We start from the raw sequence: 21,925 nt of genomic DNA, 5'->3' as shown, positions 1-21,925 counted from the left end.
TTAAGAGTATTACTTTTTATTGTGAATATCGATAGAGTCGATCCGTTTCATAAATAAAGATTCGTAAGACTGTATCACAAGAGACTACCCTTAAATCAAATTCTTGATATATGTCGTTTTTGTATGTTTTATTATATAATTTTTGACGATAATTTGTGTAATTACCCTTTCTTCAATGATCTCCATACCCTCGATTCGGGCCGAAGAAACAATGTAACTCGATCATGATCAAACGAACTGTAATCTTTTTCTGTCCGTGAAGATTCCACAAGAGCGCCTTTTTGTTTGAATTTCGACCTGTCCATTCTATCTACTTCACTTTATTACACACTGATTTTATCATTACAAATTATTGTATGGGCAAACAAATAGTAATAGAAATAATATATTATAATATTTTTAAATAAAATATTATATAATATTTTGGTAAACGAAAAAAAATATCCACAATATTTAGATGACGAAAAGGGAAGTTTATCAGCTTTAATTAATTATAAAGCCTTGGAAGTTCGATCAAAGCTGCAATTTTAACCTAACAATTCTCCGATAAGAATTGAGATTATAATTGGATGAGTTGAATGTCGAATCCTAATTCCACTTTATCCGCGCAAAAGATCACCGATCCTCCCTTTGCAGTCCAAATTGATGAGGGTTCCAGATGGTACAGCTCCGGCTGCGGCGGATTCTGGCGCGATGCATCTATGGTTGTTCCATCCGCTTTGTTGGTGTTGTACCTTGGGTTTCAGGCGAATCGGAGTGTGAAGAAGCTCAGGCACCGGAAGTCTTATGTTATGATTGCGTTCTACGCGCTCCTTTGGTTCGCAGCTATTCTCAATTTGGCGTGGTCTATTCTTCAGGTAGATTTTCGATTTTTTTTTTTTTTGCTTATTTTCCTTGGTATAAATCATTATTGCTGGATTATATACAGTGAAAAAGAAACAGCTGGCTTTATTTTTTTTTTTCATACTATAATGTTTACATAACTTTTGAGGCAATGAAAACCTAAATGCATGGATTTTTTGTGTGATTACTTGAGTGTATGTAGCTTCCATGTTTTGGAAATCCTTTCTGTAGCTTCATTCCTTGGAATATTGAATTCCGCCGGTACGAAGGTTGTCATATTTCTACGCATCCAGCTTTTGTATTCTTCTAGTTTTTAGAGTGAATGGTAGTTGTCATTCATGAATATTCTACAGTTATGGCTGGTAGTTATTTTAGAATAATGGTTTATGTCTTTGCTTGGCATGACTGACGAAATAGCTTTGGCGTGGGGGACAATCCTCTTGTGAAATATTTTCCAAAAGGTTTTAACCTTTTTTATTTGACTTTAATAGCATTAAATATTAATATTTTTTGTTTGTGCACAATAAAGCGATTAGGCTCTAGGGAACTGTTGAGCTTTAGCTTGCCTTGGGCATTTAGTTCTGCATTTTGGTGGATTTAGTAAAGTTATTAGTTTACTGCACCTAAAGCATTACTTTTTAAAGTTACATTCCTGTCTGAGTTTCACTTGTTTCATAGAAAATAACCTGCTATCCAGTTAAAAAAAACTTGTCTTTGATGAAATTATACTTCTTTTCCCAAGGAAAGTTTACTTGTACAACCGGTCAATGAAAATTTTGATTGATAATAGAATCCAAATCTCTAGTTTTTATGGTATTGACTCATGTGATGAAACAGGCATGGCGATGTGATCCTGTGAAGACAATTGCTTGGAACCTGTTATCCTTGTTCACAGAATGTGGAATGCTATCTTTAGAAATTAGCCTACTTCCTTTTCTTCTCCAGGAAAATTATTCTAGTGGATTGGAGGCCCTAGCCCACACTTTCATGGTTTCAGGTTCAATTGTAGCAGTTGATATACTTATTCAGGTAACATCTGTCTTATTGATATGCCAACTAACTTGTTAAATGGATATACTTTCTTCGGTTTCCTAATTCACTCCTTGTTAACTTAGTTTTCTCCCTCATTATACGTTATCCAAGCTTTTGGAATGAGCTCAGTTCATGCACATTTTTGCATTATTGTACTAGCTTATTTTTTTTTTTCTTTTTATCTTGTAATTCAAGAATGTTAAAATTCTGTTAGGTTTCGTTTGGATTAAAGCATTTTAGAGTAATAAATTTGGAATCATGAATTTCTTTTTTCATGCGACTCCAGTAACCAAATTCATTGTTTTGACTCAAAAAAGCTTAATCTAGTAGTTAAGGAAACCAAATTCATTGTTTTGACTGAAAAAAGCTTAATCTAGTAGTTAAGGAAATCTATCGATTCCTACACGACTCAAACAATCCGATAGGATTTATTGCCATAAAATTCTTCTAGCCAAAGATAACCTTCTGGCAGTGACCATGACTTCTGAAGTGGTTGATTGCTTTAAGACTCTTAATATAGTTCCTCCTTAAAAATTCTTTTTTTTTGTACCTATACTTCTATAGGTAAAGTGAGAGTGGGAAAAAAATATACCTTGTTACTAGTGTTTTAAAAGGCGCCGCCTAGGCGGTGGGCGACCCTCCGCCCCGATTTTTACAACGGCAATGGCTCTGGGCGTTGTTACATTAATCGGCTCCTAGGCGACTCAAAATCCGGCTTGGCATCTACCTAGATTAATAATTAATTTTTTTTAAAGATTATTTGGCATATTTTCCTATCAATTTGGATCGGATGAAGAGTAGGAAGATGACATAGATTTTGAATTTGAATCTAATATCGAGGAAGTGTGGGAGAAATATGAAGATGAACAAGAAGAATTAGATATTTATGTCAAAAAAGACAAACCGCTTAGTCGGCCGCCTAGACTCTAGGCGGTCGGTGGCCGCTTGTCAGCCGCTTTTTAGAAAACTGCTTATTACACCATAAAACCCTCTGGAAACAGTATTTTTTTTACTTTAGCCAATTAGGTCCCGAAAATTGGATTATTTGTTATGAAGGAGCAGTATTGAACCTAAAATTTATATTTTGAGCTAGGGTGTAAGTGTAATTACCTTTCATATTCCATTATATTATTGCTAGCATTGGAACAATGATTCATATTTGAAACAAGCCTAACAAAATCAATATTTGAAACAAGCCTAACAAAATCATATTCCTAGTTCATCAAAGGATCCTATGGTTTACTTTGTCTATGAGTATTCTTCGTGGAAGTTAAAAGCTAAATGTTCAAATCTCATTTATTTGCCTCATTTCATCACATCTCATTATTTGTCCCAGACTGTTTCATTTTGTCAATATTGTTCATCTGTCTCTGATCAAAAAAAATATTGTTCATCTGTAAGGACCATTCTATTCTGGATCATTGTTGTCGCATTTCCATATGCACCTTCTACTCTTATTTACCTTATTTATTCTTTATTTAGACACCACATTCATATTAAATTTTACCAACTATAATTTTATTGATTTTGGTTCTAAATAACCCAACAGAATATCACATGTGACATCTCATATGTGATGGATTTCCTAATATATGGGAATTTATTTCTTGCATAAAACAGAAAGCAACAACTGCGGCTAGTGGATCAACCTTTTAATTTTGAACAATGTCTCCTTTTTCTCCTACCAATGGATTATCGAGTTAATGTTTTGACTCTAGCTCAAGCCCATTCAAAGGAGATAACATGTGTGGTGACGAGAAATCCGTAGAACTATTAGAATACTTGAAAATTTTAGTGATACCAATTTCCATTGTAAAATCACGCAGCTCAACCTAAAAATGATCGCATAAAATTCCTCATCAAAGAAAATTCAACAAATTCCTGTACTCTTGATATCTTGTTGTATTATGCAAATACTGAATGACTCTTATTTCTGACAACGTTAAATTTAATGTGTGGTGGCACTAAAGGTATGCGGTCACTTTTGTCAATGGACAGGCAATAGTAGTCTTTGGATTTGAGGTGCCACTTTTCATTAATGCCGATGCTTCACATTGGGGGAAATGGAGTGTCCTGTTTGTTCACACTTTGATGCTTACAGCAGTCTATAGCTACATACTCTTTGTGCACTATTCCAAGTGGAAAGATAGGTTGCCACGTGAGTCGAAACAACTTCTTCAAGACTGAATTATTTCCAATAATTTTGTTTCTTTCCTCGGACTAACCTTTTAGCCTACTCTGTATAAAAAAATAATGGGACAAAATGCAGCAAGGCCATCATTCTACAACTACGTGGTTGTCATGTTCATAACAAACGTTGTAGGATTGTTCGCAAATGGACTCACTGGAATTGGTTTTGGCTTTGGACTTTGGTATGTATCATGCTCATAACCAATACCCCTCGACAGACGTCTGTCATTGCATCCTTTTATCAGTGTCCAGTCTGTTTATGAAATTGCGGCTCTTTTTTCAGGTTGTACAATATAATAGTAATCTGTCGCCATTCCCTCTATCTTCCTTTTCTGTACGTTACTTTTCTCGCAGACTTTTTCCAGGTAACTGTGTGTTTTCGTCTGATCAATAGTGTAGCCTGGTGTTCCACAGATGCAAATGATATTAGAAACAAATTAATTCATTTCCAGGAGGAAGATTGGCTTTTGGATAGTGCATACTACTCGGAGATGAAAGATGCAGGTTTTTTCGATACCGACTGGGAATAGATAGTGTGTTCATGCTATGCTATGTGGAGCATCTTTCGATGGCCTGTCCACCTTTGAATCATAAAAATCACGTGGATACAGTGTAACTTTCATACCAATCTTGTGTATATTTCACGATTCTAACAATATTTAAAAACCCAAGTGGTTAATTCAACCGTGTATAGCAATTAGTGTAGTGTCTCAACCAATGTATATGTATCATTTGATGAGATTTTAAAAGAGTTTTTACCTTATTTTGTGAATAGGATCTCTCTATATTGTCGGTATCTGTAAATTCCTATGAGAGGAAAATTGAACCTTTGCGCATAATCATGTACAATGATAAATAAAAATTAATGTCAATTTTACAAAAAAAATGATTGTGACGATTACGAAATACCAATGTTGGTTTAAAATAATTATAGTCTATGTATTATATTTTTAATTTTTTGTACCCATTTTAATCCGAGAAAAGACATTTAGGATCAGAGAGTGTAAATACATTTTGTTGTGAATAAGGGACAACAAACACACAATTTTTCTGACAGAAACTAAACGCAAGTTTAAGTCCATAGATGGAGATTAAATCAAATTTACCCATATATAAATTATATATTGATTGAGTTAATATAATTTAAAATATATTAAAAAATAAAATATTTTTTAACATTTAGTCTCATACTAAAATAACGTTTACTTGTATTAAAACCTGACTATAACGCTTTGTCACACGTCGCCCTTAAAACATTGATTAGAGTAACCGAATTCGTGACAGTAACTAATTCTTTTATATTCTTATTTTTATTTTAACGATGGTACAAAATTAAATATTTTGAGCATAAATTAAATAATCTCTATCAGCTTTTTATTACCATCTTTTAAAAAATTCTAGAATTATTTTAAAATATATTATTGATATATCAACGATAAAATACGACGACGGCAATAATCATTTGTCTTAACCTCTCCTAATCGGTTTATGCAAAAGACGAGATTTTAGTTGATTACATGTATTTGTTTTATCTAATGTCTGACTCAAGTTCTATAAATATTGAAGTTATAAATCATTATGCCACACACACATATATTTATCGATTTATCATATCTATATAATTGATATTTTATTATCATATCTCGCGAGCCAAACGGGTAGAGTTATGCATCCAATTATTACTGTGAAGTCCTACTTCCTAGGTTAATTGAACAAATATTTTCCTTTCAAGTTCCTTTCAAGTTTCCAAAAAGAACAAACTTCAAAGAATCTGATAAAAATTGTCTACGACCAAACATGGTTCATTAAACAACAATTTCATATATACAAAGCTGTTCATGCCTCTAAGGCCTCACAGTTTAATCAGTAACATAAATGATGTTTATCATATCACCTATGAAGAAACAAAATTACACTTCATACCTCTAGGACAAACTCAGATGATGTAAGAAACTTACTAGCACAACGTCTAGGACCACGTTGCCGTTTCTTTATCTTTCCCCAACTCTGCAGAACTCCAACTTTACTTCGAGTCGCCGGTACTTTCAGAATGGAGGCCTTTGTTTTCTTGGCATTTGAAGGATATGATCTGGAGTGGGTTTTGGGTATTTCATTCAAATTCTTTCCTACGTTTCTCTTTGATGAACATGTTCTCTGGAATGGTTTAACCGTGTGATGGTCTTTAGTTGCACGGCCCCTCACAGATCTACAGGACAAAGCAACTCTTTCTTTCTCTTTATTGGCATCGCGAGAGAGATTTAGGGCCTTTTTCTGAGATAGCATCAGTGTCGCATCCTTAAACTCGTCAATCCCATCTGACAAAAGCATGCAGCCATCCTTGTTGGTTGAGCAATTTTGCAGTTCCATAACTTTGTTTTCTTGGTCCTCGGCATAACCAGTCACAGTAGCTATTTCAGCAAGCCAATACAGACAGTTGCTTAAGTTAAAGTCCTGCCTTATAGCTGAGGATATTAAGAGTAAAGTCTCTGCAGCAATCCCATCATTTTCAATCTCAGGTTTAGATTCTCCTCGTTCAGATAAGAGACTAGGAGTACCAAGTAGCATATCCTTGCATTTTCCTCCCGGCGGAAAACCCTCCTTGTTCTCTGGACTCACAGGAGCCTCCAAGTCTGTCTCTCCAGCAGATTGAGTCCCAACATTGCTACTTGACAAAGATTGAAATGTCCCATTGGCGGGTACACCAACGTTCAAGTCTATGTGAGCTTCAAATTCCATTAACTTTTCACCGATCCTTGCATCGGGGTCGACTTTGACACACTTTTCTTTACTCATTTCAAGATGATGAACAGAGCTAGCATTCAAAATTACAGCTTTGTCAACACCAGAAGCTTGTGATATTTTACTTTCGAAAGAGCAAGGAACCCCACTACTATTGTCTGGTTTTTCTACAAAGGAGAGCAAATGTTTTTTTGGATCTTCAATTTTGAATTCCTGATTCGAATTCAGAAGGTCTACTTGAGTAATTACAGTCTCCGATGAACAACTGAGAGGCATAGAATTCAAATCGATACCCACGGCTCTATTTCTATCAACAGAGTCCCTACCATAGCTATCATGCCGGCAGTGTTTAGGTACAACAGATCCTGTTTCTATCTCTCCAGAAGCATAAGGATCGTGGTGTGAAAACTCCAAGTAGCACGGAAAAGGTTCCAAAGGACTAGTCGAACTTGAAGCCACTGATTCAAGTTGTATGGGTTCATTTAAGTCGATCAAAATTTTTTTATCCCGGCATCTCGCATCAAAATAAGTAGAATCTCCGGTCTTAAAAGGACCAAGTGATGAATCCCTTTTAGGATCTTTAGAAACTATTACCTCATTAAACCGCTCTCTCTCTTCTGCACCATGGTACCCAGAATCTGGAAATCGAAGGTTCGAAATTCTTATTTCATGACCTTTATTTATGAACCACGGAGCTTGGACTCTATTATAACTGTTTCTTGTCAGCAGCAAACCAGGATGTGCAGTTGTTGGTTCTTGAAAATTCTCCGCAACAAAATCTGAAGGTCCTCGAAGATTATCTGTGTTCAGAATAGACAGCTTATCATCTATTCGATCTCCAAGGATCCAGCTAGTTGTATGTGATGTTTGAGAAACCTCAGACCGGGTTTGAGACAAACAGTTATTTGATTGTGATGTGGGGAATTGTGCATGCCGAGCAAACATTTCTCTCACCTTGATTTCATCCATTAACTCCCTTTGTCTTCTGTACAATCTGTGTAGTTCCTGGAGCTGGAAGGACAAGAAAAAAGATGAACTAAGAATAGCTACTCTATAGAGATACGTGGAACGAAAAAAGTCGAATATAAATACAGGTTAAAAGAGTAAAACGAAGGTCATTAATGATTTCAATAGATAGCACAGTCACCAGTTAAAACATGATAGGGATATACATACCTGATCTTTAAATGTAGCTTCATGCTTCTGCATTATCTGGCTCAAAAACACCTTGTCATAACCCAAATGTTGATCCATATTATATGGTAGCAAAGAAATACCGTTCCCTTGTTCTTCTCCATTCTTACCATCAAAGACGAATGGGAGCAAAGAAAAACCACTTTCACTCTTATTAAAATCCCTCAGTTGGTAAGATGAAGGGACGTAGCTTGTACAATTCATAGTTCCTCCTACTTGCCCAGAAAGAAAACTTTTAGTCGTTACGTGCCACCAGGAACTTAAATAATTTCACTAACTAACGTATAACCATGAACTAATAATTGGGCATTCCTTGCAATTTTGGGGGTGTAAGAAAATATGTATATGATACTGAAGAAGACAGGGAGTTGAAATGTTGAACCGACTATTTGAGCAAAAATGAGTCAGTCTGTGGAATTCAATGTCAATGAATACAACAAGATAACATGATAACAACATCAGAAATTAAAAGCGCCAAAAGATCAAAACAAAAGAAAAGGACATATAGATAAAAAAAGCAATTGATTGGGCAAATGCATAGAGCCCAAAAGGCCATAAAGAATACAACTTTCCCATCAGTTAACACTAAAGAAAGGGAATCTTTCAAAAACACATCTGCAAAAACAAACAGGCATCCGCAAATTCAGGATCAGTATCTCTATTTCATGGTGTCCCTGATTACCAAATCCGCATTTTCCAGCTATGACCAACAAAGAAGTTTAAAGCAAGAAGCCACAAATATTAAGAAAAGAGGAGATAAACATCAGAAAGCTAATAAAATAGAAATAATTACACACAAATGGAATGAAATGGGAAAAAAATGAAACAAGACATTAGATAAATTTTATTTCCATCATGGAGAAATTCTGTCACAATGGATGGATCCTATCATCAAAACGACAGCCGACCATCAAATTCAAAAATGGAAAGTAAGAAAAGAATCAAGCTTTCCCACAAACACACTGACTACAAATCACAAAAGAAAAACTATCCCAGATGAGAGTGAACAGGACAGAGCGAAATACATGACTTATTAACTCGAGAAGCTAAGAGACCTTCGCAAATTACCACAAAATCCAAGCCCAAAAATCCCACTCGAATCCACCAGCAGCAGCAGAAACAAGAACTACTTTTCACTGGGAACTGAACAAACCTCGAACATTAAAAGCGTGACAAACCAAAAAGACAAAAGGGAGTATTTTTTCAGAGGAAAAATAGAAAAGAAGTGAAATGGTGAGAACCCATTACAGAGAAAACCTGAGGAATCGAGCTCACAGGCTTTGAGAAAGCTGTCACACAATGAGAGAAAAAGCAGCAGGGATTCGGTTGGTGCAAGGAAAGGGGAAGAAAGCCATGAAAAGAAGGCTTGAATTGGTGAACACGCAAAGGCCAATGGAAAAGGGAAGCTCAGTTGGAAAAAGGAAAAAAAATGGAGATTTTTGGATCTGATGGGGTCAGAGGAACACAGTTTACTAAGAAAGTGGGGGAGGAAGAGCATAAAACTTGAATGAGGAGACATGGGATTTGTCAATACCGGGCCCCACGAGGGGAGGGGGTGTACTATGGTGTGTGGGGGATAACAGGGGAATCTTGTTTGAACTTTCAGTGAGTGTTGTTCTTAGGATGATCTTTGGATTTCTGGTAATATCTCGATTTATCAAGATACTGGATTTATTTTAAAAAAAATCGGAAAAACATAATTTCTTTGTTCAAATTTAAATCGATCAGAATGGTATTTAGGCTACTTTCAAACAAGGTTTGTCAGACACTTTTAAAATCAAAGATTAATTTAGAGTATATCTTTCAAATGCTAAAAAAATCATGAATTTATATGGACTTAAATTTCCAAAAAGTTCAATAATTGTTGAGATTTATCTAGTTTGAAGAAAGAGACGTCCTTTCCAAAGAACATTAATTAATATATGACAAAAATTTATGTGAGACAGTCTTATGAGTTGTATTTTGTGAGACATATCTCTTATTTGGGTAATCCATGAAAAAATATTGATTTTTATGCTAAGAATATTACTTTGTATTGTGAATATCGGTATGATTGACCCGTCTCACGAAAGACCTACTCCTAATATATTTGTAGAAATTTTTTAATATATATATATAAGAAAAATTACGTGTTTGCACTCTTTGATCGACAACAAAATGTGTTTATACTCATTAGACCCGCGTGTCTTTTTTTGGATGAAAATCAGTACAAAACATTAAAAATATGATATTAGTATATAATATTTGAGTACCAATTGTTTCAGATCGAGTACTAATATACGACTTCGAGTACCCAAACATATATAACAAATATTGATATTAACGACACATACGTCTTTTCGGATAAAAATTAGTACAAAACATTGAAAATAGAGTACTAATAAATGATATCTGAATAACAATTATTTCAGATCTTGGACTATTATATGATTTTTGAGTACTCAAACAGTCAAATATGTGTAACAAATGTTGATATTAATAAAGTTGTCTATATTTTATACTCAGAATCTTATCTTTTGTACTAGATATAAAACAGTTGATATTCAAATATCATATATCAGTACATTTTTGCAATATCTTGAATTGATTTTCATCATAATATATAAATGTATCATTAATATCAATATTTGTTATACATGGTTGAATGCTCAAAAATTATATATTACTATCATAACAACCAATACTCAAATGTCATATATTAATATCATATTTATAATATTTTGTATCGATTTTCATCCAAGAAAAATATATACGAGCTCAAATAGTTCAAATACATTTTTTTTTGACACGAGAACTGAAACCAAATTTTTGTTTGTTTTTGGATATTTTTGAGCAATTTACCGAATATATTCAGAGTATTTCAGATTTTTTTTTTTAAAACAGGAGGATGTCACTCAAAAATTCTTAAATTTAGAGGGTAAATTTGAATCCTTCTCTTATCGAAATATAATGTGAAAGAATATTAAATATTGCTTTAAAAAAGAATATTATTTAAATTTCAATATTGTTATAATAATCAAGACCATATACTGCCTGATCCTATAAAAGATACAAAAAATCAAAGATGTGTATATGTGTATATTTGACTCATTATGGACCATTGGATCAATATCTCACGGTACGGTAGGCTCCTTTTGGATTTAAAAGTTTTTTGCTTTTAAAAGTGTTTTTTTTAAATGAATTTTAAAATATTTTTTTATGCAAGTTATGCTTCTATTTTTTCAGTGTTTCCCGAGTGACCATCCCATATTCGAACTTTCCCATCGACGCAGCCTGTGGCAATATGTCCAGAACCTGCTAGCCAAAGCAAACAAATGACTCCATCCTGCCTGATGTGACCGGGTGAATTGGGTGTGAGATAAGTGGATAATTTTACCGGGTCGAGTTATATTCTTTCAGGAAGAGGTTCTCCTTGGCTCTGGAAATATTTGCACACTTAAAATAACATAAATCGTTAGTGGGGCGCCGGATGATTTTCCGGCGTAGCCACTCCGATGCTCAAGTCAATATTTTATGAAGAGAGTGAATATTTCGTTTGCAAGAGAATATATCTGAATATCGGATAAACCTGGTATTTATAAAAGGAAATCAGGGAGGACTTGGTTTTTAATGCCCAGCTGCTATTCATGATATATAATTGCACATATTCTGCTTACTGTCAAATCTGACAACCCATGCTTAGTCCGATCGAGTCACATCGCTCTTGCATGCTTTGAAAAGTCTCCTAATGATGATTAAGTCATGACGCCCCATACCTTATGAGTTCATACGTGACACCTGCACTTTATAATGCCTAGGAAAGCATCCTTGTGGTAGAACTCCCCTCGGATGCTTGTCACTCGGGTATTACTACCCGGGCCCTCCCCTCCCGACACCAAAGATCTACCCGAATTCTTACCACCCGGGCTCCAAGATGAACCTTGCCCCTGCTGACCTTATGGGCTACCTTAAGTCCACCCTGGAGATGACCGAGAACAAGATATTCCCGGGGTATCACTGCCAAACAGGATGAAGATAAGAACTTGCAAGGACTACCCACGAATGAATGATTGGTAGATTTGATCCAAATATATAGAAAGTGATATTAAGTTGCATGTAAATATATCTATGTTTGTTAAAAGATGGACATGCTTAGTGTGGGATCAAGACTGGATCTAACCAAATTTTCACTGCCTCGGTAGGAATCTCAAAATATCCCCCTCCAAAACTGAACAGCTCCTATTCAGTGAATGCATCGCCACCAAGAAAAGGACTTTTTACTGAGAATCTCTTCTCTGTTACATTGTCATCATCCTGAGAAACTACAAGCCAATCTGCAACCGAACGTTATAAAATGACGCTATCAAAACGACAAGTCGATCGAACCATAAAATACTAAGTGACCCTTTCTTATTTAACACATACTTCAAACTTACTACGTTAATCTTAATTGCCTCCCATCAACACCCTCACACTTGGATGCACTCAACTCCATGAAATTAGTTTGACTATGAGTAAATGAATTGTCTGACTCCAGTAGTAGGCTAATAGTTTAAACTTACATGGTGAGGAGTCACTAGTCGGTAGTGTTGTGGATTGTAGAGTATGTTTCTTACACTGTGAGGAGTCACATGTGCAGCTAGGAGATGAATGCTGTAGATCCCAGATAATAAGCTTATTATCCATGCCTCTTGTCTCAGCCATTGGAAACCCTCCCTGAGTACTTCATTCCAGTTTAAACCAAAAAGGATTTAATAATAATGTCTGGCGAAAGAAACTTGAATATATGTTCTACTTCACAAAACATCACATGAAAACTTCACAAAGTCCCAGAATAGTTTAAGTTAAATGTAAGTATCGGTTGGAAGGTGAAAGAGTGTTTAGAAAGGGTGGTTGATTAAACACTAACATTTTCACAATCTTTTCTCGATTTATGAGTCAGTTTAGTGATAAACTGATACTTGGGAATATTGTCAGTCGATATCAATCAGTTAATAATAAAAATGCGGAAATAAACTGACTGATAGATAGAATAAAATTGAAATAAGGAGACAGAAGATTTTATGGATGTTCGGAGATTTCAAACACTCCTATGTCACCCTTTCTATCACAAAGATATGATATTCACTAAAAGACTTTGATCGATACAAAGAGTTGTACAGACCCACTTCAATTTTGGACTTAAAAATTGCCAAACTGAAACTCTTAGTTACAAAATAGTTTACAGTACTCAGCTAGACTGAAATAACTTAGCACAATTGATATCTTCAAGATCGAGTATTTCAACAATAACAGTTTGTGCTTGTAAGCTCGAAGTATAGCCTTGAATGTTATGAAGGTATACAATAAGCGTGAGCTTTGAAATTTGCAAAGATTTCAGGAGAGTAACAACTCAGTTGATAGTATATCGATTGGGTTGATGGGATATTTGAGTGTTCAAAGAAATTCTCAGCTGCTCTTCTCTGCTATATATAGACTTTGCCTCCAATGGTAACATGTACTAACATGAATTCGAATGCTTGATGAAAGGAATCATGGATTCCACATTTTATTGAGATTTTTTTTTTGCATTTCTAGATGAAATTAATGATTTGTTTCCTTAGAAATAGATATTTATTTTATGCCATGATTTATACCATCAGGGAAAATATCTACAGGATAGGCCATATCTTGAAAAGAGTTTGATTCCTATTAAACACATTTGTTTCCTTGATTGTAGATTGAGATAATCACGGAAGATTGTGATGCAGATATAAATAGATGAACATGACCAATCAAATTGGTTACACCGAATAGAGAACAGAGAGCCACAACATACAAACCTTCTTGAAGGAATCGTTTCATGATTTTGACGAAATTGCAGATCAAAGGAGGAAACACTCAGACAAGAGTGTTCTTTGCGTTCTGGTGTATCCAGCATATGTTTGGGTGTAGAATCTAGTTTTGGGTTAAAATTTATTTGATGCTATTTAATTCCTTGGTGTGTCGAGGAATTTAGGTTTCGTTATTTTCACTAGTATTGGTTTTTGGTGTAAACGACTTACATAATTTTTCTAGTGAATTTGTTGCCTTGAGGCATCACACAAGTATTCATACTTGTGCATAATTGAATTCTGGTCTCTGGTTATTTTACTTAATTTATTCGTAATTTTGATCAATCAATTTCCGCTGCAGTGTTGTGTGACAGTGTTGCCAACACCGTAACACAACACCAAAATTCTGATTCATATTTAATCAATATTTCCTGTGAACTTATGCGTAACAGCCCTTACAAGTGGTATCAGAGCCAACGCTTGATACACTAAGTGATTGATTCTGGTCTTCTGCTGTCTTTACAGGAAATAATCAAAGAATTCAATGGATCCGTTAACATCTGGCACGACTTTCAGACCACCAGTCCTGGATGGGTCTAATTATGCTCTCTGGAAAGTCAAAATGAGGATGTTCATTAAATCCATTGATGAAAGAGCATGGCAACGAGTTCTAGATGGTTGGCTTCCTCCGAAGACTGTTGACAATGATGGAGACAGTTTAGCAAAACCAGAAAGCCAATGGTCAAATGATGAAGTTCAAACATCGAATTTTAACTCGAAAGCTCGCAATGCTATATTCACCTCTGTTGACGTTAACATGTTCAGTCTCATCACCAACTGTATTTCTGCCAAAGAAGCTTGGGATATTCTTCAGAAACACTGTGAAGGGTCTGAGAGTGTCCGTCGGACCAAACTGAGGATGCTAACCTCAAAATTCGAAAGCCTAAGGATGGAGGAGAATGAGACCATTGTTGATTATGATCGAAGACTTCGTGACATCGCAAATGAAGCTTTCAGCCTTGGTGATCCTATGTCCAACGAAAAATTGGTCAGCAAGGTTCTAAGATCTCTTCCTGAACGCTTTAATATCAAAATTTGTGCCATTGATGAATCCAGGACACTTCTACACTCAATCTGGAAGACTTGATAAGTTCTCTCCGAACGTTTGAAATGAATCTGGAGTTACAGACAAGGAGTAAAGAGAAGGCAATTGCTGTGCAAACCACTGATGATTCGGTAAACAGCCTAATTCAAGAGGTGAATGAATCTGATCTAGGTGAAGAGACAATTTCCTTGATCACCAAGAAATTTGGTGACTACTTAAAGCGGATGAGAGACAAAAAGAAATATGTGTCTGCATTGAAACCCTCATTCGTCCCTACTGAAAGAAACAAAACTTTCGTTCCTACTCAAGGAAATTTCAAATCAAGGAATGAAACATTAGGTCGACCAGAAACAAAGAAACTTGACTCAGTCCAATGCCGAGAATGCTCCGGATTTGGCCACTACGCCAATGAATGTGCCAATCGGCTTCGCAGAAACAAAATCATGGCAGCCACGCTGAGTGACGAGGACACTGATGAGGAGTGTGGTTCTAAGGAATGAGACGATTGTACCTCTTTTTCTGCTGTTCATCGAGATATGTATAAATTGCAGGTTAATCCCCTCGGTGTTGCCACTGGTGTTGCCACACCGGGTCGCAACACCACTTCAAGATCACTATGCCTTAATACTAAATCTCTGGAAAATTCAGGTTGTGTGGACACCCAGGAAGCTGATCAAGAATAACTGACTGTGGAAACTGTCCAGATGATGTACGAAGAACTCTATGATGACTGGCTTAAACGAAATGAGACAAACTCCAAACTCGCAAAAGAGAATACTGATCTGAAGAGAAACTTGTCACGTCTTGAAACTTTGCTGAGTAGGAAGGACGTTGAACTCTATAAAGTCGGAGATGAGCTTGAAAAGGCATCAAAAACACTCTCAAAATTCAATTCAAGCTCTTCAAAGCTTGAGACAATGCTGAATATGGGAACGGGTAGTAGGTCTGGTCTTGGGTATGTTGAAAGTACGTATGAGCATGGAGAGTCATCCAACACCCGCTCAAAGACCACAGTATTTGTGAAAGGAGAAGATTATACTGGCCCCTTACCAACAGACATGTCTCCAAAAATTGTGCCCACTCCAAAGCCAATCTCTGAACAAAAACTGAAGTTAGTTGATTCAACCGCTTCACCCCCAAAAGTTCACTCCCCAGCAAGGGCGTCACAAACTAAGAAGCATGCGCCATCAGCAAAGCTCAAGAAAAGTAAGCGTAATTTTATCTGCCATTACTGTCATAAGCCTGGGCACATCAGATCGTTTTGCTACAAACTGAGAGACGATTACTTGAATTGGCATTCAAATGAAGTGTTGCATAAGGTGTTTCCCAACACCAAGTACAACACTGGAATCAAGAAACCTCCCACAAGGAAAATCTGGGTACCCAAAACTGTAAATCTATGCAATGTTATTTATACCTCATTAAAAACTAACATTTCAGGTGCGTGGTATTTTGATAGTGGTTTTTCCCGTCATATGACGGGATCTAAAGAACACCTCATTGATTATCTTGAAGTTGCAAGTGGTCGGGTGACCTATGGAGGGGGTGCCAAAGGAAAAATTGTAGGCAAATGGACTCTGAAAATGTTGACGGGTTTCCCATACTCCACAATGTTCTGTATGTTGAAGGACTTAACTCAAACCTAATAAGCATAAGTTAACTTTGTGATGATGATTTACATGTTAGATTCAATAAAGATAAGTGTGAAGTCATTAATAATGCTGAATGCTTGTGTTATGACAGGAACCCGGTCTACTGACAATTGCTATCTCGTGGGCGAAGACGATGATTGCCGTAGTGCCAAGGTAAGCAACTTGGACCTATGGCATCAAAACTAGGTCATGTAAGCTTCAAGACCCTGAAAAATCTTAGTAAGTATGAAGCTGTAAGAGGTATGCCCAATTTAAGTTCAAATAATGCTTATGTCTGTGGATCATGTCAAAAGGGAAAACAAACACGTGCTGCTCACCCGGTGTTGCAACACTTCGGGACAACACGGTGCCTTGAACTCCTACACATGGATCTAATGGGACCAATAGAAGTTGAAAGCCTGTGCGGTAAGAAGTACTCATTTATTTGTGTTGATGATTTTTCACGCTTCACTTGGGTAAGCTTACTTAGAGAAAAATCTGATACCTTCGATGTCTTTAAAAAACTGTATGCAAGAATAACCAACTTATTTGATTTAAGGGTGGTTAAAATTAGAACTGATCATGGTAAGGAGTTTGAGAATTCCCACTTTTCATCCTTGTGTGACAAAAAGGGAATAACCCATGAGTTTTCTGCTCCTAAAACTCCCCAACAAAATGGAATAGCAGAAATGAAAAATAGAACTCTTCAAGAAATGGCTCGGGTTATGCTTAGCTCCAAAAGTGTGTCTAAACGCTTTTGGGCTGGGGCTTTAAATACTGCATGTCATATTTTGACTCGAGTCTTTTTACGAAGGGGATCTAGTGATCTACTATGACCTCCTATGAAATTTTGATGGGAAGAAAACCAAACCTTAAATACTTGCATATCTTTGGTTGTGTTGGCTATGTATTGAATGATCGAGATCATCTTGCTAAATTTGACTCCAAAAGCGATAAATGTCTTTTTCTTGGATATTCTATGAATTGTAAAGCTTATCGTGTCTACAATTTGAGAACTAGAACAACGATGGAGTCAATCAATGTGGTATTTGATGATTGTGCTGATTTGAAAGGGAAATCAAAAGAAGATGATACTGAAGGACTGCTGGAAACTAATACTGGTGTTGAGAATGGTGTTGAGTCAAGTACGTCAACACCAAGCACAACACCATCTCAGGATCCTACAGAATCTGTAGAAAATGAAAAAGTTGAGGATGCAGTGATATTGAATGATGGGAAAGATATTCCTAGTAAAATTCAAAAGAATCACCCATCGTCACAGATCATTGGTGAAGTGCACGAGGATGTGCAAACGAGGAAAAAAGATAAGGTTGACTATTGAAAGATGATCGGTCTGGTATGTATGAGCTCCACATACTCTCAGATTAGTCAATCCTGCTTTGTGTCATTAATTGAACCCAAAAATATAACAGAGGCACTTAAGGATGAATTTTGGGTAAATGCAATGCACGAAGAACTTGAGCAATTTGTGCGCAACGATGTGTGGGATTTGGTACCGAGACCCCCAAATACTAATGTTATTGGAACAAAATGGATTTTTAAGAATAAGACTGATGAATCTGGTAACATTGTTAGAAATCAAGCTCGGCTGGTAGCTCAAGGGTATACACAGGTTGAGGGGGTGGATTTTGATGAAACCTTCGCACCTGTAGCCCGTATTGAGTCTGTCCGTCTGTTACTTGCCATTGCTTGTCATATGCATATGAAATTGTACCAAATGGATGTTAAAAGCGCATTCTTGAATGAGATCTTAAATGAGGAAGCCTATGTAAGTCAACCAAAAAGATTTGAAGATCCACACAACTTGGACCATGTCTACAAACTGAAAAAGGCACTTTATGGATTGAAACAAGCTCCTTGAGCATGGTACTGTAGGTTGGCCGACTACTTGATTAACTTGGGCTTCAAACGAGGTGAGGTTGACAAAACCCTCTTTATACAAAAACTCAAGCATGATATTCTGATTTGTCAAATTTATGTGGATGACATTATATTTGGTGCATCATCTCAAAATCTTGTTGATAAATTTGTACATCGCATGTCCTCACAGTTTGAATTGAGTATGGTAGGGCAGTTAAATTTCTTTCTTGGATTATAAGTTAAGCAATTGCATGATGGTATTTTCATATGTCAATTCAAGTATGCAAAAAATCTGATTAAAAAATTTTCGAATGATTGCTCCAAGCACATGAGAACTCCTATGGGGTCAAATGAGAAACTGTCAAAAGATAGTGTTGCAGACGGTGTTGACAACACCATGTACCGCAGCATTATTGGTAGCCTTCTGTACTTAACTACCACTCGACCCGATATCATGTTCAGTGTTTGTCTATGTGCTAGGTATCAATCTGATCCAAAAATCTCTCATCTTAAAGCTGTGAAACGCATACTGAGATACATTGCTGGGACTTTAGAGTTAGGTTTGTGGTACACAAGAGATACAAACACTAATTTAGTGGGTTTTTCTGATGCTGACTGGGCTGGGGATCTAGATGATAGGAAGAGCACTTCAGGAGGATGTTTTTATCTAGGAAACAATCTAGTGTCATGGTACAGTAAAAAACAAAATCGTGTGTCACTATCCACAGCCGAATCTGAATATGTCGCAGCAGCAAGTTGTAGTTCACAACTTGCTTGGATGAATCAAATGATAGAGGACTATGGCTTTCATAGTGACAATATGATAGTTTACTGTGACAACTCAAGTGCGATTGACATCTCTAAAAACCCTGTTCAACACTCTCGAACAAAACACATAGATATAAGACATCATTTCATTCGAGACTTGGTTGAAAAAGGAATAATTCGACTAGAGTTTGTTAGAACTGAAAACCAGCTAGCCGATATATTGAAAGGTTTTCCAACCTTCGGAAATCTCTCAGCATGTGCGTACAATAATGACACACACATGTTGTCCTTGGTGTTGCCAACACCGGCGACAACACCTTTTTGCATGTCTGTTTTTAGGATGCTAAGCATACTGCATAAATCATCCTATTTATTTGTGTAAAGTCTGAACAGTGAAGGCAATTTCTGAAAGGTACTTTCTGAGTATTCATACTTCCAATCAAATGTTGAGGAGTAAATTATGCTCAATCCAAGGCATCGATAGTTGAGGATGTTCATGGAAATCGTGATCTTGTCCAATGTAAAAAAGTGACTTGGAAATTGTGAGCATAAGGAGAAAAACAGAAAATAGATAAATAAAAAAAATTGTTTAGAAGAAAATGGAAAAAGCTATCTAGAGGAGTCAATTGAAGACCGTTCTTCTAGTGTGGGAGCTACCAATTCTAAGTCAAAATAATAATGGAAAAAGCTACCTAGGGGAGTCCATTGAAAAACGTTCTTCTAGAGTGAGAGCTATCATTTTTGAATCAAAAGAAAATTTTATGGAAGTTTGAATAAAACTCAGCGGTGTTGCCAAGAGGTGTTGCCAACACCAAGTTCAGACACATCACAATTTATACATTGCCCGACATTTCGTTGCATTCATCTTATAAAGGCATAATTAGGTCATGCATATTATATTTTGTTTCGTGAAGTCATCAAAATAAGCTGGAGATCAGAATTGACAAATAAAGGTTGATTAAAATCCTTTGAACCAAAATTTTGAGGTTTTGATATGTCTTGTGTTCTGTGGGTTACAAATCGAAGTGGGTCATCAATGGTTTCTTTAAATTCTGAAATTGAATCCGGGATAGAGGCAAACTGAATCCTTGTCGAATTGTTACCGTTGTCCCAGGGTGAATCGGTTACTTTTGTTACCGTTACTATTGCGTCTTTTCGATTCAAATTGTTACCGTTGTTGCTAGGGTTTAAATACCCTGTTATTTGATTTCTCATGGATTAATTTTCCCTCATCTTTCACATTTCTCTGAACACTATGTCTCACGATCACTCACTAATCTTCGGTATTTATCTGATTGTTTTTGTTCCAAAGCGAAATCGTAATCTTTTCTTCTCGCTTATGGCAGATCATCAATTTGATCCACAAGATATCTGTAGTGAAATGGAGGCAAGTCGTAGTGTTCCCCAACGGGAGTCAACACCACCACCAACACCACCGCCTGAGAATCCTACCGACAATCCTCTGCAAATTGTGCCTGTTCTTCCCTAGCCTGCTCCGCTTGAGGAAATTGCTCCAGGAGAACCTGGGAATCCATGGTACCCAGGCATGCCAATCGACTACGAAGCACTTAGACGGGATTTTCCTCCACAGCGCTCAACCTTTCTCCGGCAATCCAAAAGGCAGGCATGGTATAGCCCAATTTTGATGCCCCAAAGAAACCGCGGATGGCCACATATTTCACTCTGGACCCAGATTTTTCGTCCGGAGATGATTCGAATGATGACAATTTTGAGTTGGTACATCGGAAGAGCTCTGCTCCTGTGAAGAAATCCGCTGCTCCGTCCACATCCTCTGCTCCACAGCCTAACAAATCCCCGGAAGTCGGGTTTTTCTCAGAGGACGAACAATCCCTAGCTGACTTCCTTAACAACTTACGGGATGCAAAAAACAAGCGTGCTTCAGTACCTCATAAGGATGAAGCCCAACCAGAACCCTCTGATAACTTTTCATCTGAATCCGTAACTGATTCTGAATCTCAAAAGTCTGGTGATCACTCTGGTCATTCCGTTGACGTTGAGGTAGCTGCTGACGATGTTGGCACTGGTGCTGCACCGGGTGTTGACAACACTGTTGATGAGGACTACAACCTGGCCACTTCCTTCGCTCCTCAATTTTATTCAGAGGCTGCTGTGGGCCAATGGTACCTGTATGCAAATAGGAATTTTGTTGAAGAACACAACATTGATTTTGAGGCGTATGGAAGGTACAATCTCACCACGTTTCTCAACATCCGCAGGCTGAGTTCCACAGTGAACTCTGTAATGCCTTATGTTAGACGACCTGTTCTTGAATTCTATTGCAATCTGACCACCAGTGTTGGAGATAAGAGGTCAATTAAGTACGGGCGCGTCTTTGTTCGGGATGTCATATATGATTTTTCTCTGCACACTATCAATGACTTTTATCACACTCCTACCGACGACGATGTGGATGACCTTCCGCATATTGACTACATCACTTCGGTCATTACAGGGGGACTGGTAACTCAGTATCCGCATCTCCCCGAGCGTCAACAAAACTGACATCCTTCTACTCAGTTCTCCACAAAACTGCCATACGCAATTGGACTCCGTCTACAAATAATACAGTGGTCACTCGTCTTCAAGCTGTCACTCTCTTCACCATAAGCACAGGCCGGAATTTCAACTTTGGGCAGTTAGTGTTTTCTACTGTTATGCAGTTTGCTGAAGGGCAGTTGAAGTCTGTGAGACTCCCGTATCCATCCCTAATTTTTGGTATCCTTGAATCC

At 36.9% G+C, this 21,925-nt stretch overlaps 4 protein-coding genes and 2 long non-coding RNA genes across 9 annotated transcripts; 4 read left to right on the top strand and 2 right to left on the bottom strand.

The window, feature by feature from the left end:
- The first annotated feature begins 471 nt into the window (after nt 1-471).
- Nucleotides 472-4,842, top strand: LOC140819704 (protein CANDIDATE G-PROTEIN COUPLED RECEPTOR 2-like). 2 transcript variants are annotated; one of them, XM_073179882.1, is made up of 6 exons: nt 473-857; nt 1,681-1,872; nt 3,874-4,033; nt 4,145-4,247; nt 4,349-4,430; nt 4,518-4,842. In XM_073179882.1, the coding sequence occupies exons 1-6, from the start codon at nt 579-581 to the stop codon at nt 4,593-4,595; spliced, it is 894 nt and encodes a 297-aa protein (XP_073035983.1). In that variant the 5' UTR covers nt 473-578; the 3' UTR covers nt 4,596-4,842. The 2 variants fall into 2 exon arrangements, 1 of the variants encoding a protein (XP_073035983.1); XR_012115256.1 differs by lacking the exon at nt 4,349-4,430 and having other exon boundaries at nt 472-857; nt 4,145-4,348; nt 4,480-4,842.
- Nucleotides 1,879-3,057, top strand: LOC140819707 (uncharacterized). The gene is made up of 2 exons (XR_012115258.1): nt 1,879-2,160; nt 2,211-3,057. It is a non-coding gene; the product is annotated as an uncharacterized lncRNA (long non-coding RNA).
- LOC140819706 (uncharacterized) lies at nt 2,410-3,867 on the bottom strand. The gene is made up of 2 exons (XR_012115257.1): nt 3,280-3,867; nt 2,410-3,245 (listed from the first exon to the last, which is right to left on the bottom strand). It is a non-coding gene; the product is annotated as an uncharacterized lncRNA (long non-coding RNA).
- A 989-nt stretch (nt 4,843-5,831) lies between the features above and the next one.
- Nucleotides 5,832-9,532, bottom strand: LOC140819467 (uncharacterized). Of its 3 annotated transcripts, none has more exons than XM_073179572.1 (3): nt 9,054-9,532; nt 7,981-8,210; nt 5,832-7,815 (listed from the first exon to the last, which is right to left on the bottom strand). In XM_073179572.1, exons 2-3 carry the CDS (start codon nt 8,200-8,202, stop codon nt 5,983-5,985), a joined length of 2,055 nt encoding a protein of 684 aa, XP_073035673.1. In that variant the 5' UTR covers nt 8,203-8,210; nt 9,054-9,532; the 3' UTR covers nt 5,832-5,982. The 3 variants fall into 3 exon arrangements, with proteins under 3 accessions (XP_073035673.1, XP_073035674.1, XP_073035672.1); XM_073179573.1 differs by having other exon boundaries at nt 7,981-8,213; nt 9,067-9,532; XM_073179571.1 differs by having other exon boundaries at nt 9,067-9,531.
- Nucleotides 9,533-14,334: 4,802 nt separating this feature from the next.
- LOC140819260 (uncharacterized) lies at nt 14,335-15,395 on the top strand. Its single transcript, XM_073179270.1, has 2 exons — nt 14,335-14,847; nt 14,907-15,395. Exons 1-2 carry the CDS (start codon nt 14,335-14,337, stop codon nt 15,393-15,395), a joined length of 1,002 nt encoding a protein of 333 aa, XP_073035371.1.
- Nucleotides 15,396-18,747: 3,352 nt separating this feature from the next.
- Nucleotides 18,748-20,664, top strand: LOC140819259 (secreted RxLR effector protein 161-like). The gene is made up of 2 exons (XM_073179269.1): nt 18,748-19,252; nt 20,522-20,664. Exons 1-2 carry the CDS (start codon nt 18,748-18,750, stop codon nt 20,662-20,664), a joined length of 648 nt encoding a protein of 215 aa, XP_073035370.1.
- The last annotated feature ends 1,261 nt before the right edge of the window (nt 20,665-21,925 follow it).

Source organism: Primulina eburnea, chromosome 18, assembly GCF_022965805.1.
Source record: "Primulina eburnea isolate SZY01 chromosome 18, ASM2296580v1, whole genome shotgun sequence".
NCBI lineage: Eukaryota > Viridiplantae > Streptophyta > Magnoliopsida > Lamiales > Gesneriaceae > Primulina > Primulina eburnea.
Note: the sequence above shows the minus strand (reverse complement) of the source record. Positions and strands in the feature narration are given on the sequence as shown.

Excerpts from the sequence above, each read along its gene's own strand:
- LOC140819704 (XM_073179882.1), top strand. The coding sequence starts at position 579 with ATGTCGAATCCTAATTCCACTTTATCCGCGCAAAAGATCACCGATCCT. Across the intron at positions 4,248-4,348 it reads GGTTTTGGCTTTGGACTTTG|GTTGTACAATATAATAGTAA; the intron begins GTATGTATCATG and ends CTCTTTTTTCAG. Across the intron at positions 4,431-4,517 it reads TTCTCGCAGACTTTTTCCAG|GAGGAAGATTGGCTTTTGGA; the intron begins GTAACTGTGTGT and ends ATTCATTTCCAG.
- LOC140819467 (XM_073179572.1), bottom strand. The coding sequence starts at position 8,202 with ATGAATTGTACAAGCTACGTCCCTTCATCTTACCAACTGAGGGATTTT. Across the intron at positions 7,816-7,980 it reads AAGCTACATTTAAAGATCAG|CTCCAGGAACTACACAGATT; the intron begins GTATGTATATCC and ends TTGTCCTTCCAG.
- LOC140819260 (XM_073179270.1), top strand. The coding sequence starts at position 14,335 with ATGGATCCGTTAACATCTGGCACGACTTTCAGACCACCAGTCCTGGAT. Across the intron at positions 14,848-14,906 it reads ACGAAAAATTGGTCAGCAAG|GACACTTCTACACTCAATCT; the intron begins GTTCTAAGATCT and ends TGATGAATCCAG.
- LOC140819259 (XM_073179269.1), top strand. The coding sequence starts at position 18,748 with ATGGGGTCAAATGAGAAACTGTCAAAAGATAGTGTTGCAGACGGTGTT. Across the intron at positions 19,253-20,521 it reads AGTTTACTGTGACAACTCAA|ATCATCAATTTGATCCACAA; the intron begins GTGCGATTGACA and ends CGCTTATGGCAG.